Source organism: Amblyomma americanum, chromosome 1 (assembly GCF_052857255.1).
Source record: "Amblyomma americanum isolate KBUSLIRL-KWMA chromosome 1, ASM5285725v1, whole genome shotgun sequence".
Lineage (NCBI taxonomy): Eukaryota > Metazoa > Arthropoda > Arachnida > Ixodida > Ixodidae > Amblyomma > Amblyomma americanum.
In genome coordinates, this window is record NC_135497.1 from 191,702,983 (window position 1) to 191,720,872 (window position 17,890).

At 45.9% G+C, this 17,890-nt stretch overlaps 1 protein-coding gene across 4 annotated transcripts in view; it reads left to right on the plus strand.

Annotated features, from left to right (window-relative positions):
- LOC144114410 (phosphatidylinositol 3,4,5-trisphosphate 3-phosphatase and dual-specificity protein phosphatase PTEN-like) overlaps positions 1–17,890 on the plus strand; it is a 93,634-nt gene that overhangs the window by 13,557 nt on the left and 62,187 nt on the right. For all 4 annotated transcript variants that reach the window (XM_077648133.1, XM_077648134.1, XM_077648132.1 and 1 more), the window contains 3 exons: positions 3,600–3,644; positions 15,016–15,190; positions 17,623–17,730. In XM_077648133.1, the coding sequence (XP_077504259.1) occupies positions 3,600–3,644; positions 15,016–15,190; positions 17,623–17,730 (328 nt within the window). The remainder of the gene's footprint in view (positions 1–3,599; positions 3,645–15,015; positions 15,191–17,622; positions 17,731–17,890) is intronic.

The following is a 17,890-nucleotide window of genomic DNA, read 5'->3' on the forward strand; positions in this document are numbered from 1 at the left end:
GCTAACTGAATATCCTCATAACTGTTGCAGTGTCATTTTGTGAATGGCACTTGTCACGATAAAGATGGCGGCTTCTGCAGCCGTTATATTTCAGCATTAAATTGCTAGCTGAAAAACTTTTCCCCCTTTTATGTTGCCTATCATAGCACATGCTGGCAGTTCTTCGTTTTGTAAGTGCTTGTAAAGTGAGTAGAACTTAATTATTTCTAGGAGCTACAGCCCTTCTCAATATAGGGTGAACGCAGGCATGTGCTTGTTAGGCCTTGGCATATGCATGTCAGCTCGAACAATCAACTCAAGCGAGAGGTATCATGGGCATAGCTACTGAAGCGTTTGCATCACAATTGTGTTGTTTTACTATATCTAGGTGTAGCTTCTGTTCATTTTGCACATGAAGTCCTCGTAATGGACAAAAAATGGAAAAAAGCTTAGTTTAAAAGTACATAGCTGACTGCAAGAATGGTGCATTTTGGTGCGTATAGGTAAATTTAATGGGCTTGGTTGGGTTTTGATGTCTCTGTTTCTAGCATGTTTTAATAATGGTGCAGATTGACATGTAAATGTTTTTTTGCTCTGTTAAGCATCATACTTGCACCATAGCGGTGGCTCACTGGTTGTGGCACTCTCCTGCTGACCCAAAAGACGCGGGTTCGATCCCGGCCGCGGAAGTCGAATTCCAATGGAGGCGAAATTCTAGAGGCCCGTGTACTGTGCGATGTCAGTGCACGTTAAAGACCCCAGGTGGTCGAAATTTTCGGAGTCCTTCACTACGGCATCCCTCATAGCTTCAGTTGCTTTGGGATGTTAAACCTCCATAAAGCAAACAAAGCGTCATACTTGATGAACGCATAGCAGGGTTTGGTAACAGTAGAGGTTGTTCGATTAAACTTTGCCCATCATTTTCATGCTAATGTTATTCCAGTATGTTTTACTGGAACATTTCAATGTGATTTAGCCAAGCTTTTGTCTGAGCCAACCTCGGGCTGTATTATTTTATTGAGAGTTTTGCCAGAAGGTCAGTTTTTTTTGTGGAGTAGCAGTGACTATAGTCCATCTCAGTAGCTTCTTGTAGCGCTGCCAAAGCTATGTAGCATGCAGAGGCGATGTTCTTGCACAGTGGAAGAAAACAGTGCCAAGGTAAATGTCTCCTCCCTGACTGCATAATGACAGCATGCAGGAGTGGCATTTTTAGGAGCATTGGTAGGCTTCTATGTTAGTGAAGAAAATGGCATTTTATGTGTTTGGACATATATTTTAGAGTGCAGCTCTTAGGCACCCATTCTCGGTTTTCATGCCTCACCATCGTTCGCATAACTGAACACAGAGGCTGAAAGATGGTGACAGCGAAGAGAGTGCGAGGAGGAGAGTGTAGGGAGAAGGTTATGACGGTAGTGTGAAGGCAGGTTGCGTGCCGTCGTCTGCTCGATGATGTCATCGATAATGTGCGTGGCAAACACATGAGAAGTGCCAGTTGTGGCCACCGCTCACTCAGAGATGGTGCTAGAGTAGCGCGCGCCGGCATCCGTTTGTGCGAGGCGAAGCGACGGCAGATCACTGCACGCTGCCCAAGCCGAAACCCAGAGCCGCTTCTGTTCGGCACCACATGTTCCTTATGCGGTTCCATATGTTCCACATACTGCAGTCACTGCGCACAAAAATCTCATTACCGAGAATCGTAATCATCGGCCAATCTTTTTTAAAGCATTTTTTTTTAGTTCAAGAGCAGTAACATTAAAAAATAGTTACCGGCTTTCTTTACTGTATATCCCAGTAAACAATGCCATTAAAACCACGTTGTTTTACTTTAGTGTGTAGGCATCATCAGAACAAAATTTTGCATGTTTCAATTAAAGGGACCACAAAATACCCAGAGCACCGTGGGGGACCACAACAGGGTAGTGCTCCAGCTTTTACTAAAGTGACATCCACTGTTGCCTGTTGTGCATGGAGGAACTGTCAGCAACGGCTTTAGTGGTATGAGTAGCTTACAGCTTAAAACCTAGATAGTGCCACATGCTTCTACGCCTAGGCTTGCTGGATTTCATTCAATATCTGTGTGCAGTCCTGATTTGTTGAGGAGGCTTGTGGCTTCCAAGTGGCAAGGTGTCGAGGTGAGTATAGCTAGTCAGAATACTTTTTATTGGAGTCTACAGGCACTTGTGAGGGCATCTGTTGAGCTGTTTGGGTGCTCATCAGTCGTACTGGAGAGATTTAGAGCTGAGATAGGTTGACTACGACAGTTAGTTCAAAATCATTTGTTTAGTACTTATAAACTCTACATTTTATCCATTGCCCTTCAGTGCTTTCCTCCTGCTGCCAACATTGAATTTGACAGACCTGTGTTGCCTTATATATGCCTAGTGTCCTGCATGTAGTAGTAAGTGGTTTTATTAAGAATAATAATAAACAAGGAAGGAAAATGGGGGATTTTTGCTAGCCCCGGCATCTGCCATCGATACTGAAGCACCTTAGCTGGGGCAGCAAAAGAAAGGGATAGCAAGCAGAATGGAGAAATGAAATAAAAGAGGTGAGGGGATAGGAAGAAATAGGGGGAGGGGTGATGTACATAGAAACTATTTACACAATAGTAATGAATATATACAGGTTGCACGTGTCATATGGTCATGAAAAAGGGATAAAAACATACGTGCACAACACTGTCTACACTAATGTAGGACACCACTTTTGTGTGTAGTAACTCAAAGTTTATTGTGTAAAAAGCTTGCACCTCCTAGCATAGGTTCAAGAGGGTCTAAACATTTCCTGTGTGAGGGTTTTATTATGTGCGTTTAGTTTTGTGCGTTCTTGGCATTCAGAAAGATCCACCATTCTTCTTTGGACACCATTTTTGAAATTCAACCCCATCGGCTGCATTATAATTGTGCAAGAAAACCAAATAATTTTTGTGCATGGTCATAAGAAAATTAGCACGCATGATGAGAATGCGATTTTTAAGTTGGGGTCAAATGTTTGAAGCTTTACCGGATGTTACAGGTAGTGAATCTGCCTTTTACATATCCTACATTGTAGGATTGCTCAGATGTCGGTGTCGAGGTAAATATTTCCGCCAAGAAAAAGAATGATTCAGAATTGTGAAATGAAATAAACATTTTATATTGAACAATATTTTAATTCTTTCAAATTTCTGAAGTTTCAGCATAGATGGGTTAATTGGTGAATTGGTAAATTTCGCATGTGGAGTAAGCAGCCCACAACACTCATAAGTGTAGCGCTTATTTTGTCTCCCTCTTACTTGCTTAGTAAATGCATTATTTAGCAACCTTTTTGCCTTCCTGATGTTATCGGGTGTGCTACATAAGTTGCAGTGCTTTTAGTAGAAGTTAATTTGTGTAATTTCTCAAGCTTGTGTCTGAATTGGACACACATTTTAACCAGCTGTATTTTTCTTCTTGCTTTGTGAGCTGTGCGCGTTTAGCACGGCAGTAGCCGCTGTGTCTAGTGTGTTTATGCATTGCTTGCAGCAAGCTAGGTGCCTGCAGAAGCTGCCTTTCTTTATTGGTTTTTTGTCTTTCACATTTGTGCACTTCATTGTGCATCCTTACCTTATGCTCTTATTTCGCTTCTTTGCCATTTTGCAGGTTTCTTGAAAAGAAGCACCGAGGCCACTACAAGATATACAACCTGTGAGTGTCCCCTTGACCTTTGTGATGTGCTGGAAAGTTAATTCGACTCATCGCTGGGCACATGTCTTCAATAGCCCTCTTGTTTACTAGTAACACTGGAGTATTTTGACTTGCCTGTGTGGACTGGGAGAATGTGCTCCCTGTAGCATGCCTACGAATTTTGTTGGTTGCAACCTGTATGCATGTATATTTTAACACTATGTTCCTTCGCGTTGCCTCTAACCATACGCATTTTGAAAGCCTTTGTACTCCTTGTATATCTGTCAACATTACGGCTATTACATTGCTGCACACTGCTGTTCCTTGCAATTACACAAGGTTCACAGCTATACCAACTATTCTATAGTACCGGCTGCATGCAAGGCCCTTTTTGAGTCCAGCATATAGAAGTTTGGGGCAGCGAAGAACCACCATTTTGAAACTTGCTGCTGCTCTTACATTCCCCAGCATGTGCTGTTGATTCCCCCATCTTTTTGTTTGTTTCATTGAGTTGCTGATATCAGTGATCTGCTCGGTGCTGGCTCTTCCTGAATGTGGCTGATAATGCTTTGATGCGTTTTGTTTTAGGTAATGCATTCAGGAAGGGCAATTCCCTTCTGCATTACCAGGCTGTGTAGGGGCAGCATTTTTTATCAAAAGCCCCAGTTTGAAATTGTATGCGAGAACTGGTTCCGCTGGTTTTTAGAACGTAAAGAAGTGTCAGCACATCGCCAGCTCCTTAGTTAATTTTGTGGTCATAGATATTTAGCTTGATTCTAGCTTTGAAGTGAGCACTGTTCATTTACAACCTAATTGGTCATCTGTGCACCCTTCAACACAATCTCCTGTATAAATAGGGGTGTTGATTTGCTTTTACTTTGCCTTCTCTCATTTAAATGACAGAATATAAGTAATGGATTGTTACAACACTCTAGGTGGTCTTTATTTTAAAGGCTTTTGGTGTAATGATAGTGGTGGTGGTAGTGGCATTATTTATTGTTATGGGGAAAAGAAAAGGAAAGAAGCAAGCTGGGCACCATAACTGCCAAATGCAGGGCTGGCACATGAACATCAGCTGGCAGGGAGATGGATATAAAGGGGATATGCTTGGCGCATGATGGCCTTCGCTGCCTTTGTGCCATAAAACCCAACAGAACACATTAAGGGAATATATAAAGCGAGTAGGAATGAAGGGAAATGCTGGAAAACAGTTTACATTTATGGTACACAGTTTTTTTTTTTTTCAAGTGATGTTTATTGCCTCAGGGCATAAAGGTTATGAAATGAGAGATGAGTAAGATGCTTAAATAAATGAAAACCGGTGGGCTGATCTAATGAAACCAAGCAGTGAACGATGATATGGACCCTGTTTCCAGGCAATATAGGAATCCGGATTGTTCGGTGAGAGACCCACCGCCGCCAGGTGCTGAATTCTCGTTGCCTTCAGCGCCGGGCAAACCCACAATAGGTGGTGGATATCCGCCTCACAGTCTCTGCTCTTGCAGACTGGACACCCGGAGCGGGGATATAAATCTTTGAAATGTGGCCACTTGCGTGTCACAGCTGGAGTTAGGGCAACCCCGACCTGTATCCTCCGAAGCGCAACCTCCTCTGCATGGGTAAGACCACAGGGGAGGGTTACCACACATGGAGGGATTAGAGCACGTGTGCGGCGCCGGAGGTGTTCCTTTCTTGTTAAAAGGAGGGTGGTGTCATCCAGAGTGAGGACTCGAGGCGAAGACGAGGTTGGGGTCGAAAGGCAGGTCGCAGAATCTGCGCGGCTTTGTGCGCTCAGGAGGTCACGCGGAACCCATTCAATACGGATTTGCTGCGGGATGCGTGCCGCTAGACGATGGATGTCTTGGCAGATTTCTGGGGTGCGACTGACTCGTCGTAGTAGGCGTGTGACGTGAAGGTCGTCGATGCGAATGACAATGCGGGCCGGGCCGTAGGTAGCATGGGGACGGCAGCCACAGAGCAAAGTGCCTCTTGAACCGCAAGCATCTCCGCACAGAAGGAGGAAGGAGGTTCCGAGAGGCAAAACCCTGACATTTTGTTCAGGGCAGGCTTGCAAGGACAGTAAACTGCCGTTGTTGTTTCGCAGGCCTGGATGCTTGCGTCAACATACATAACGATAGAGCCATGCGGCAGATTGCCGCCTTGCTCTGTAATTCGGTTGCGAAGCGACAATGCCGCGCAGGTAGCTGATGGCCGACGTAGATTAGTTGGTTTGTTGTCGCTTAGCTGCAAAAAACGCCAGGGAGGAAGAACTGGCGGGGCGGCTGTAGAATGGAGTGCGATGAAGCATATGCCCTGAATGCACACGTTGTGTGTGTAAGGTTTGACTTTAGGCGGCGAGCATCGCGTCGTTGCTGTACCAGCTCATCAAGTGTATTCAGCTGCGCATGTTCTTGGAGAGCCACGATCGGGGTAATGCGGGGAAGGCAAGTGATGACCCTCATTGCCTCTCGGTTAACAGCTTCTAGGCGATCCCATTGAGCCCTCGTCAAATGCTGGAATTGGGCTTGGTAAACGAGGCGCGGTTGCACAACCGCCTGCACCAACTGTCGTGCAACATGAGAGCGGGCTCCGCCTGTTTTAGGAGCAATGTGTCTAATCAGATCCAACGCCTGAATTGCTTGCACTTTAGCCCGAGAAAGCCAAGCAGTACCTGTTCCTAACTCGTGTATTGTCAAGCCCAAGATTTTTGCGCTCGAACTTTCTTGAATTGGAGTTCCGGATAGATGGAGACGAATTGGTGTTGCAGCGAGCTTATGGCGCCCCCAGTGGTTGGCGACTGACACGTACGTGGTTTTGCTCACAGAAAGCTGCAGACCAATTGACGAAGGAAAAGTCAACGTAATATCTATGGCTGATTGTAGGCCGGCTGCTTGAATCATCAGGTCGTTGTGAGTGCTCCACGCCGTTATGTCATCAGCATACAATAAAAACTTAATCTCAGAGACATCGTGTAAGTGCCAAGCAAGGGGGGTAAAAGCAATATTAAAAAATGTTGGCGATAACACCGATCCCTGGGGAACGCCGCGAAGAGGCACAAATGATCCGACGGCCTCACCACTGAGACATATGGCAAAGTGTCGGCCTTCAATGAAGGATTTAACAAAATTGCGCACTCTAACGAGGATTCCATGACGGCAGCATGAATGATATTATCGTACGCCTTTCAACGTCCATGGTCAGTACAGTATATACATTGTGGCTGCGAGTTGAGGCCAGAACTGTTGATGCCAAGACAGCCAGTCCATCTTCTGTACCTATGGACGTACGGAAGCCAATTTGGGCGGGATGGTAGAAACCATGGTGCTCAAGCCACCACGACAGTCGTGTGGCAAGCATTTTTTCGGTAAGCTTGCATTATGTTGACATAAGCGATATAGGCCGGAAATTTCCGAGGTCTGTCGGCGGCTTCCCCGGCTTTGATATGGGGTCACAATAGCTGATTTCCAGGTTTCTGGTACGACGCCTTCTATCCATACCTTGTTAATGGTGGCGAGGAGTTGAGGCAGTACAGCAGAACTTAAGTTCTTGTAAGCCTCGTACGGAATGGAGTCCGGACCGGGCACAGTCTTACGACGGGCTTCGTCTATTGCTGCAAGCAACTCGGGCATTGAAAATGGGCTTGCAATTCTCTCGGCGTTGGCTGTGGATGGGAGCTTATCGACATATGCTGGAATGGCAGCCAAGGGGGCTCCTATGACCATTGGAGGCAACACATCATACTTGGGGAAAAACTTCTGCGCTGCCTCTCTGGTGAAATCATCTGGAGTTAAGTTAGCTGCGAAGCATGCTGTGGCCGCTGCTTCAGGACGACGGGAACCATGTTCCATTGCATAAAACGTTCACCAGAGAGCAGCATTCGATGACTTTGTCAAGAACTGCTCACACCACGCATGCCACTGCCGTCGCGAGAGATCGCGTTCATATCTGCGAGCCTTGGCAGTAGGGTAATTCAGCCTTGTCCGTGCTTGCGCAGAAGTCTGGTTTCGGGAAGCTGCCATCTCCGCTTGTCGGCGAGCAGCCCACAGGTTAAGCAGACCCACATCTAGCGCCGGGCGATTCACGTCCGTCCAGGTGACAGTAGTAGCCTTATTCAGCGCAGTTTGTATGCAGTCCAGAAGTAGTGTAGATGATTGCAGAGAGAGATCTTCGACGGTGGTGAGGAACGTGTTCCAATTGACCACAGAACACCTACAGCGTAATCAGCGGGCCCTTGATGGATGGAGACCGATGATGATAGGATGGTGGTCACTACCCCAGCAGTCTGGCTCCAGGTGCCATGAGGGAGTCCCGGGTCTTGACCACCACGTAAGGTCCGGAGCATATGTTGGACTGCGAGCATGGCGCACAGTCCGCATTGCTGAATCTGGATCTTGAACAAACAGCGCGAACAAAGACGAGCACAAAAGACAAGAAAGCGAACGACACAGCGCCGTGTCGTTCGCTTTCTTGTCTTTTGTGCTCGTCTTTGTTCGCGCTGTTTGTTCAAGATGCTTAACCAACTAGCCCGCCAAAACGTGTTAACCCAATTGAATCTGGATGGTTGAGTAAAACAAACAGCGCATCCGCGAATGCGTCCTGCACACGCCTACCACGGGGGCTTGAAGTAGGGTACCCCCAGTCTGGATGAGGGGCATGAGGGGCGTTAAAGTCACCACCGACTAAAACAGGCCACCCTGGGTGTTGTCATCTTTGAGTTAATAACCACCCCAGAATAATGCGGGAGGGAGCTCCACCGGCGGGTCTTGCATAGTATGACACAACCACCATAGTTGCCTTGGGAAGCTTCGCAGCCACTGCGACTACCTCTTGGTATGAGGGGCACCAGTTTTCTAGAGAGAGGTGAACTTGAGGAAAACGTGCATCAACGTACACCGTGCCGTCTTTCCCGGAGGGGCAGCAGTGTGCACACGACGGTCGTTCATTGAAGGAGACGTGTATCCATTAAAGCCCGGAATGGATGGCAAGGCATTGGTCTCCTGCAGTAGCAGGGCCCACACCTAGAGCTTGTTCATGCGAAGTCGAGATTTGAGCTCTCCCAGCTTTGTGGAGAGGCCTCTGCAGTTCCATTGGAGCTCACCACAACAACGTGTACTCGTCTTTTTTGATTTGGCTTCCAAGCGTTGTAATAGAACTGATGTCAGGTTAGATAACTGGTTTACCATAAATCGGAGGAGGGATGTCCTGCAGTGCTGCAGAAACCTGATAGAGTCTGCGAAAAACGCATGAGGGCTGGACGTAGTCGAAGGCGCTGCAGCTTTGATTGGCGCGGAGTGGGATTCCGCTGGTTGTCTACGGCGAGCAAGCAGTTCACGGCGTTGCCGTAGCTTAGAAACCTCGGCTAAAAGGCGTGCAATTTGGTCGCCAACTGCTGCCATGTCGTGACGCAGAGGTTCCAGTATGCTGTGCTTTTGTGTAGCTTGAAGGCGACGGCGATCCTTGCTCACTTTATCACTGTACGACTGTTGGGCAGGGGCTGCAGGTGGATTGGGCTCAGAAAGCTCCGGCTAGTCGTCTTCATCCCACTGGAGAGCCGCAAACCTGTTGGATGTCTGTATCGGGGCTCTGTTTTCATTTGGAGGCACTTGCTTACGGATCCCACGTCGAACCTTCTCAGTTGCTTTCTGTTTTGTTGGGCAAGTAGGAGAGGTGATCTCGTGGTCGTCAGTCTTGCAAAGTCCGCACCTGTAAGACGGTGTGCCTTGGGGCCGAGCCTCATCTTGCGTTGTAAAAGGGCGCGATCGGCGCATGTGGGCAGGTCTGAAACAGCTGTAGCAATAAACAGCACTCTGTTTGTAAGGGCGAGGCCGCAGAATACAGCCATAGTAGTAAAGTCGTTCTGGAAGAGTTGGTGGGCCTTGTAGTGTGACGATGCACAAGCGCCCCTTTTCCATATACCGTGCTTGGATGACACGGTGGTTTGGGCAGTACAACTCACGCTGGAGGGTCGTCTGGTCTTCGACAACGTCGACGTTGTAGACAACACAGCGTTGTAGGTCAGAACCTTCTACTAGGTACACCGGGACCGGCACCGAGATCTCGCTTGTAATCGATGTGCACTTGAGCGTTTGCAGGCGCTCGACAGCAGCCAAAGTCGGGAGGCACACAGTGATGGTGTTAGATTTCGTTCTCGACGTGAAGCCACGGAAACCTTTGATCCCAAGACACTCGTCCAGGTTCACCTGAAGAATCCTGTTCGGAATGTTTGTCAGGCTTTTGGCTGGCAGAGCTTTAATGGCCACTTTATACGATACCGATCCCGATGTTGGCACAGCCACCTGGTTGGCATACGCTGGCAGAAGAAGTTGGCAGAAGATGAATCCTGTGCAGTGTCCCCTGAGAACTGCGGGAAGCCGGTTGCACGGATGGAGGTGCTGAAGACAGGTCCATCGGAGAGCTCTCCTCCTCACGCTGCACGGGTGAAGTCCCATCCAGCAGTGGAGGCTGGGCAGCCATTGCCGAGTTGCGCCTAGAGGGCAGATCGCTCATGGGCCGAGGTGCATTTGGAGAAGGCGTGATGTGCGCTGTCGTTCGTGAACCGGGAGCAGGAACCAGGAACTGGGACCTAGGCTCAGTTGTCAAAAGAGGTGTTGCTGAAGCCGTCGTGACTGACGCCGGCGAAGTCACCTCTGCCAGCGCGTCACTGGTGGCCCTAGGCCTAGCCTCGGAGCCCAGTCCAGCTGCCGGGATGACTGAAGGACATTTGCTTACTGCCACCCAGTCAGACGGCACATGATCTTTGGGAGCTTCCTCAGATGGTGTGAAGTCACTTTTCTTGATATAAGGGATGTATTTACGCGGATGGCGAGATTTATCACTGGAGCCATGTGCAACCACCTTAGCAGGGACACTTCGTCTTTTTCCGTACACATACTTAAATGCTGTGTTGTATTAAATATTTTCAATTGGTGTTCTACAGCTACATGTACAGTCATACACTGAAGTTTACAGAATGTAAGTTCGGGGGAAAAAAAAAATCTGCATCGTCAAGTGAACTGTACTCCGTTTCATACATCAGGTGCAATGCTGGGAAAGGTATGGAAATAGTTTGTAGGAAAAAATAAAGGGAGGTGTGTTACTCCACACTTGTTTTGTGGCCGAGTGGTCTAAGGTTGTGAGAAAGTGACTGTGCGTCGTCAGTAACAAAAGCACATTTAATCAAGCTTATGACACATGTATCACGTAATAACCCTGCAGGCAAAACATTTACTATTTTTAGCCCACCACAAGGAATGCGCTACTTTCTTATTGCAGGTGTAGGCAGTGCAAACAAGAGCACTAGCTTTGATGGCATTGCACTTGAAGCATGAAATGGAGTATAATTCATTGAAAGGCTTCTAAGCTTGATGAATCATGCATGCTTCAACCGTTGGAATAAATCCAGCAGCAAGGCAATGCAGCAGTTATTTTTTTCCATGCTGTGTCTTCCCACAGAATTTGTATGACTACACTCTTGACTAATCCTCTTGGAAGTGTAGGGGCCACTTCTCAGTTCTCAAGTTTCTTAAAAAGAAAGATATGAGGCAAAATTCATGACGTTTGGTCAATGAGGGCGTTTCCAAGTTACAGTGGCATTAGATTTTGTAGTAAACTGTCTGTATACTGTGGAGCTTGTGCTTCTCATGATCCCTGATGGGCATCTGCCATACTGACCGGCTCTGAATATAGTGCTAGCTAGGGAAACCGGAAGTGGGGAGAATGATGGAGGCGGTGTACTTATGGCAAGCTTTGAAGAGGTTGGTGAATACTCTCGAATCTCACTGTGGACAGCCTTGCTCAGGCCCATACCCGTGAACCGTCATACAAGAGTAGACCCTTGTTCTTATATTGTTGCCCAGCGCCTGTCTAAGGGACTGTGAAATAATTTTGATGGCCATGTTGTATTGCAACAGATTTATATAAGTGGTCTTTGTGAGCATTCAAGTGAAATTTAAAAGCTGAGTGGATGTTGTAATTTACAAACAATTTTTAATAGTTGCTGCTTGCGACCGGCTGAGGCGACACCTCACCGCACTTTCTTAGCCGCCCCTCCCCCTCTGATGTAGAGCGGGGAATCTGGGCAAGCCGTCTCATTGGACATTCCCAAATGATATGGGCGGGCCGAGGCGTGATCCTCTTCAATCTATTTCTTTTTTCTGGTGCATCAGCATGTGTTAGACAGAAAAGGGGGGGGGGGGGGGGGTGAGGAGAGAGAGAGAGAGGAGCATCATTTTAATCACCAATGTCTTCAGTGTTAATCAAGCTAGCTGAAAAATTTTTATGCTGCTGTGGCACTTGATGGAATACAGACTGCTCGTTCATTTTTGTAAATTTGTAATATCTTTTGTCTCTTTAAATGAGTGGTTCGTTGAGTGGTAGCCAACAGCATGTAGCTTAATGTCATTGTTTCCACAGAAAAAAGTTCAGTGATACACTTTTGTCCTGTATATGTCGCACAGCTCATGAAGGATGATTGGTAAACACTGTTTTTGAGTGTTCAATTTTCTCACTTCAATGAAATTGAAGCATGTTTCACTGCACTCAATGTGAAAGTGCTGGATGAGGAATGCCTATCATTATTGGATATCAAGTTTTCTGCATATTATCGTGTTCGTGCTCTTTGCCATATGGAATGCCATTGACGGTGTGCAACGATTAATACAGAAAAATTAACAGCTAGGAGCTTTGATCAATTCCGAAAGCAAAACCTCTTTTGGAATTAGCCTAGTTGTGGGGCTATTTTAAATATGGTTGTATGTCTGCCTAGTTAACCAAAATGTGTGCACCCAGATCCCAGTTACCATCAGTTAACGGCTGAGGGGTTCCTAAATGAGGTGAAACCAGCAAGCCATTGATAGTGGTAATTTCAGAAGTTCTTGCTGATATCTCTGTAAACAGTACTTGCTTGAGCCTTTTTCAAGCCCGTTTTGCATTTTTACACTACCGAATCATTTGTCTGGGGGAACTAACATTTTGTGACCATTTGGCCGGTATAAACTTTAAATGCATTTTTTAGTCTATGCGATGGCAAGATAACCGATGATTGGTAAGGGTAACGGACTGATTCCAAGAGAACGCAAGGGTAGCAGTGAGCGGCAAAAGTTAGGTGAGTAGATGAGATCCAGAAGTTAGCGGAGATCGGGTGGCTGCAGCTGACACAGGACAGGGTTTATTTTAGAGATATGGGGCGCAGTCAAGCTGTTGATGATGATGATTAAATTTTTAATGCATTTCAATTTAGTGAGGAATAAGTATGTTGGATATTTTTGAAAAATGTTCTTTAGCTGAAAGTATGAAATTTTCAAGTCCAGTAGTATAGTCGAACCTTGTTATTATAAACCTCAATTTAACAAAGTTTGCAAAGTAATGCATTTTTTTTTTTTTGCCAATTTCTGCCCCATTGAAAAGCCGTGTATTTTCTTCCGTGATTTAATGAAGTAATTTCACAGCCCACTTTTGATTTAACGAAGTCCTCACATATTGCATCCATGTTCCAGGAGCCTCCTTAACAAGCAAACGAAAATGAAAACTTTAGCAGAGGCAGACTGTGATTTGCATGCACCTTTTTTTGCTCATATGTTGCTGGCAAGCTTCAATCTGTAGACCAGAACAGAAGTAGAACATGCCACTGCACCATCTGTCATGTACATATGAGACCCGCGATGTACGTGCTCTACAACCAGCCGCGAAGCGTGCCGCCTGCCATCGATGCAGGCGCTGCTTGTTGCTAGGGATTCAATATGTTATTTTTTTTCACACTGTTCCGCATTGCTGGTTTATAACTTTTTTCTCTTGATATGTCACCAAGTAGTCCCGTCTGAATACCGTCGTCATCACCGGCCTGGTGGTTCGCATGTTCGTATCGTTTGCTGTGTCTTGTGTTGTTGTTCACGTCATCCTGAACCGTAACATATTGCACGCAATGCACTCTGGATAAAACGTTTTTAATAATCTTATCGTGAAATACGGGTCAACTGTAATCGTATTGTTGACATTCTACTACATTTGGTGCCATCTACCAAGGGGTGTTCTCAAGGCCTGTTATTTTTCTTGGTCCGCTGAAACATAGGAACCTTGGCAAAATTTGTGATTTAACAAAGTTTTCGGCTGCAAGTATTATTTTGTATCGAGGTTTTACTATGCTGCCAAAAGAGAGGAAGCTGCTAGAGATGCATTTTTTGTGTAAATTGGACCACAACACTAATAATATGCTGCATAGCACTGGAGGCATTTTTTAGAGCCAGCTATTGGCACAGTAACGAAAACTTACAGTGTTTTAAAGCAGGCATTCCTTTCCCACTTCCAAGGTGCTGAACTTTATTTTGCAGTTACATTCCCCTTGTTCCCCTCATCCATTTATGAACTACTCGGATTTCTTAACACTAGATTACTTCACGCATTTTCATTTCCTGGAATGTAGCTCTAAACTTAAGCTCGTTGAAAACAGTTGAATTGGTCGATGCTACATTTTGATGGTGTGCTGAAACTGCATACTGTGCTGTCTAATAAATCTGTGTGCAACTTGCAGCAAATTAGTGTTTACAGTTGGCAGCAAGAGTTTATGGGATGCGGGTGAGAGTAAAAAATTAATTTGATGCAGTTGCACAGGCCAGTCACCCAAAATACCTGCCTGCAAGTGGGGATGTGCATGCTATGTCTGCTGGTATCAGTACCAAACGACTGGCATGCTGCGAAGTGGTGCTAAAACGAATTTCTTCCCGAGCACCCTCATCTCATAAACATTTGCTTCTGACTGTTCATAAAAGCACATTGTACTTTTTCACAAAGAGAGAAGAGAGAACTGTGCATCTTTACGTGAAGTAGCCTTGCTATGGTCCTTTCACGATTTATAGCACCTGTCTTTTTTGTGTGTGTATGTTTGGCATAGGAGATTTTGGCACTCTTCGGACCGCTGTCTACTCCTAGTCACTTTGCTCAGATTGAAACTTCTGGAAGTTAAAAATTGTCAAGATAGCAGGTAATATCTGTTTCATTAAAAATGAGATTTCTTGCTTATGATGCCTTGCTGCATCTACTACTGCCCTCTGTTTTCTCCTTGCCAAGGCCACTCAGTAGTGGGGAGCAGTGCTGCACATGGCTTTGTTTAGAAATGTATATTTCTTCATGTGTGGCTGGATAGATGTGAGACCAGGTCACATTCTTTCTGTTTTGACTTTTTGTGTGCACGTAAGTTGTAATGTAAGTTTGGCCTATGCTGGTGGCATGTGAAGTATGTAAAGAGCTAGGTGTTTCCATCTGTTGCTGTGAAAGTGTTTAGTTTGTGTGGAGGTACATTGTCTGTTGTTCACGGTTTTAAATGTCGCTTTAGAACAGGTATAGGCTTTGTGCACCAGATGCAGCAGTCTAATGGGAGCCTTGCTGTGGTCTTGCGCAGGTGCTCGGAGCGGCAGTATGACGCCAAGAAGTTTGAGAACAGAGTGGCACACTACCCATTCAAGGACCACAACCCACCTAAAATTGACCTCATCAAGCCCTTCTGTGAGGATGTTGAACGGTGGCTGTCCAGCCATTCGGAAAATGTTGCTGTCATCCATTGCAAAGCAGGCAAGGTATGTGTTGGTAGAGTGCTTTGCTGGTTGTTTGACTGCAATTAGGTCTAGCATATAGACATTGATATTTTGTGATTTGCAGGAAAGGAATTCTGTGAAATCATGTGTGTAATTCATGCTAAAATAGTTTAGTTTTTTTCCTATCTAGTCCAATCATGGAATGTAAGTCAGTTATAATGTAAGTGGCTGTAGTGTGGGACTGGTAGTGACGCTGCTACTGTCACTAGTCTTCTCTTCCATAGGATGTGAGGAGGTACTGCTATAATGACTATTAGACACAACCTTCCGAAGAGAAGTACAGCATGTAAACTTGTTCTTAAAGTAGCCTGCCAGTTGCCTAGTATAGCAAGCATACTTCCTTTCATTACATTAGAGGCCTCTGGGTAGTGGAAGGATGGAGCTAAGTGTGGAGAGAGAGAGAAAATGAAAAAAACAGATTTCTCTTTACTGTGCAGTGTACCGTAAAAACCGGACTGTAGGTCGGACTGGAATATAGGTCGACTCCCCCAACTAACCAATTCTAAAAATGAAAAAATTATTTTCCAGTGTAAAAAGTACTTAAAGACACCCTTACCTTGAAACAAATGTGACTCGACAGGTTCCACAATGGTGACCGTATTTATTTTCATTTAAATGCTGCTCGTATGTACACCCGGTCAATTTTTTAACAGTATCGTGCGCCCATCGATCCGCATGTTTGTTTCTGGCTCACAGAAATACGGCGCCATAGAGCAAAGCCCTTCCTCATCATGAACTGCCGCACCCAGGATGGCGAGCCCTTGAATTGCGCCCTCGTGAGTCTAGAGGCATGCGCGATCTCTACCGTTTTCACGCGGATGCATTCGGTAGTCGCAGGCAGCGATCTTGCACGCAGCACAATCTTTACTTCCAATTCTGGATACGCTGCGGTCTGCCCACGAAGTTATGTTTTCTTCTGGTTGCTGCAAGTTGTATTACGCAGCTCCTGCTTCCGCCAGTACTGAATGCTCTTTTTGGATACTCCAAATTCGCGCTGTGCTGCCAGGTTGTCGTGAGCTTCCGCGTACTCAGTCACGTTTTTCTTGAAGGCGACGGTGAATTGCCGCCGGCCTCCACTCATTTGGAAACAAAGTGTGAAAAAGCAGCCTTTAACCAAACAACGGAATTGCAAATTGGCGCCACGCCGCACTGCTGCTGATGGCGATGGTGATGAAGGCTGTTGACTTCAGCCGCCCATTGCTGCAAGACTTCTGTAGTTTTTCTGCCAATGACTGGTATATAAGATAAGGGTCGACTTTTCGCCATGGTTTTTTTGAAAAAAAGTTCGACCTATATTCCGGTTTTTATGGTAGTTGAATTGAGCATCGTTTGAATTTGCATGATGACCGAGAATGCAGTAGAAGTTGCCACGGTGGCTCAGTGCTATGGCGCTCGGCTGCTGACCCGAAAGACGCCGTTTCGATCCCGGCCTCCACGGTCAGATTTCGATGGAGGCAAAATTCTAGAGGTCCGTGAACTGTGCGATGTCAGTGTACGTTGAAGAACCCCAAGTGTTCGAAATTTCCTGAGCCCTTCACTACGGCATCCCTCATAGCCTGAGTCACTTTGGTACGTTAAACCCCTATAAACCATAACCATAAACCATAACGAGAATGCGATAGTAGAAAATGTGATTTGAAACCACGTTTACTGTGGTTGTCATGGCTTATGAAGGAGAAAACACACCAGACAGTAGTTATGATGCTAACATCAATTCACGATTACACAAAAAGCAGTCATTGAGGCTGAATTGCGGTGGTGCCTGGTGAGCCATTTCAGCAAATATGTATCCAGGCTTGCAGTGTGTTATATGGAGATGTGCATTTGAAAAAATAAGAGACGCCGGCCAGTGAAAAAAGGTTCGTTCTTGACGTTTCGGCTTCCACACGGAAGCCTTGTTCACTAACTGCGGAAGCCGAAACGTCAAGAACGAACCTTTTTTCACTGGCCGGCGTCTCTTATTTTTTTTTCAAATGTACGCTCCCGGCCAGACGGGATTCCGTCACACGCTCAACTTTATGGAGATGTGCAGAACTTTTTCAGGTTTCTAAATGTATATGTAAATATTTTAGTCCTTCTGCCACATGCACCGGTCTGGGAAAATTATATAGTTTTGGCTATGGCATAGGGGTACCATTTATGGTATTAATTTTTGTGGTTCTTGTGGTGTTTTCTGGGAGCAGCGTACATTTTGGTATGCTTGTCGACAGACTGCTTTTGGCCTTGCAATCGTATTTAACATTCCACATAATGATGCGTGCCTCTTTAATGAACTGTGAAGCGTGCAGTACTAGTAGCATGGCGGTGATTGGGTATTGTTTAATGGACATAGTTTGGTTGGCTTTACTAGCAACCACACTCGTAGTTGTGCACCCGGTGGTCTGTTTGTGAGCTGACTACATCTCTACTTGCAGGGCCGAACAGGGGTGATGGTGTGCTCCTACCTGGTGCACTGCCGCATGTTCACCACTGCACGAGACGCTCTGTCCTATTACAGCGAGCGCAGGACGACAGACCTCAAGGTAGCAGGGCTGTATTGTAGCTTCTGCTGGTCTTGCATTTCTCTAAACATTCAAAGCTTGGTTGACTGTGCATTTGCCACTGGGCTGTAGAGATTCACCTCTTTGAATGGGTTATGTGCACTTGCTCTGTACATTTAGAAATAAATAGAATGCGGACAAG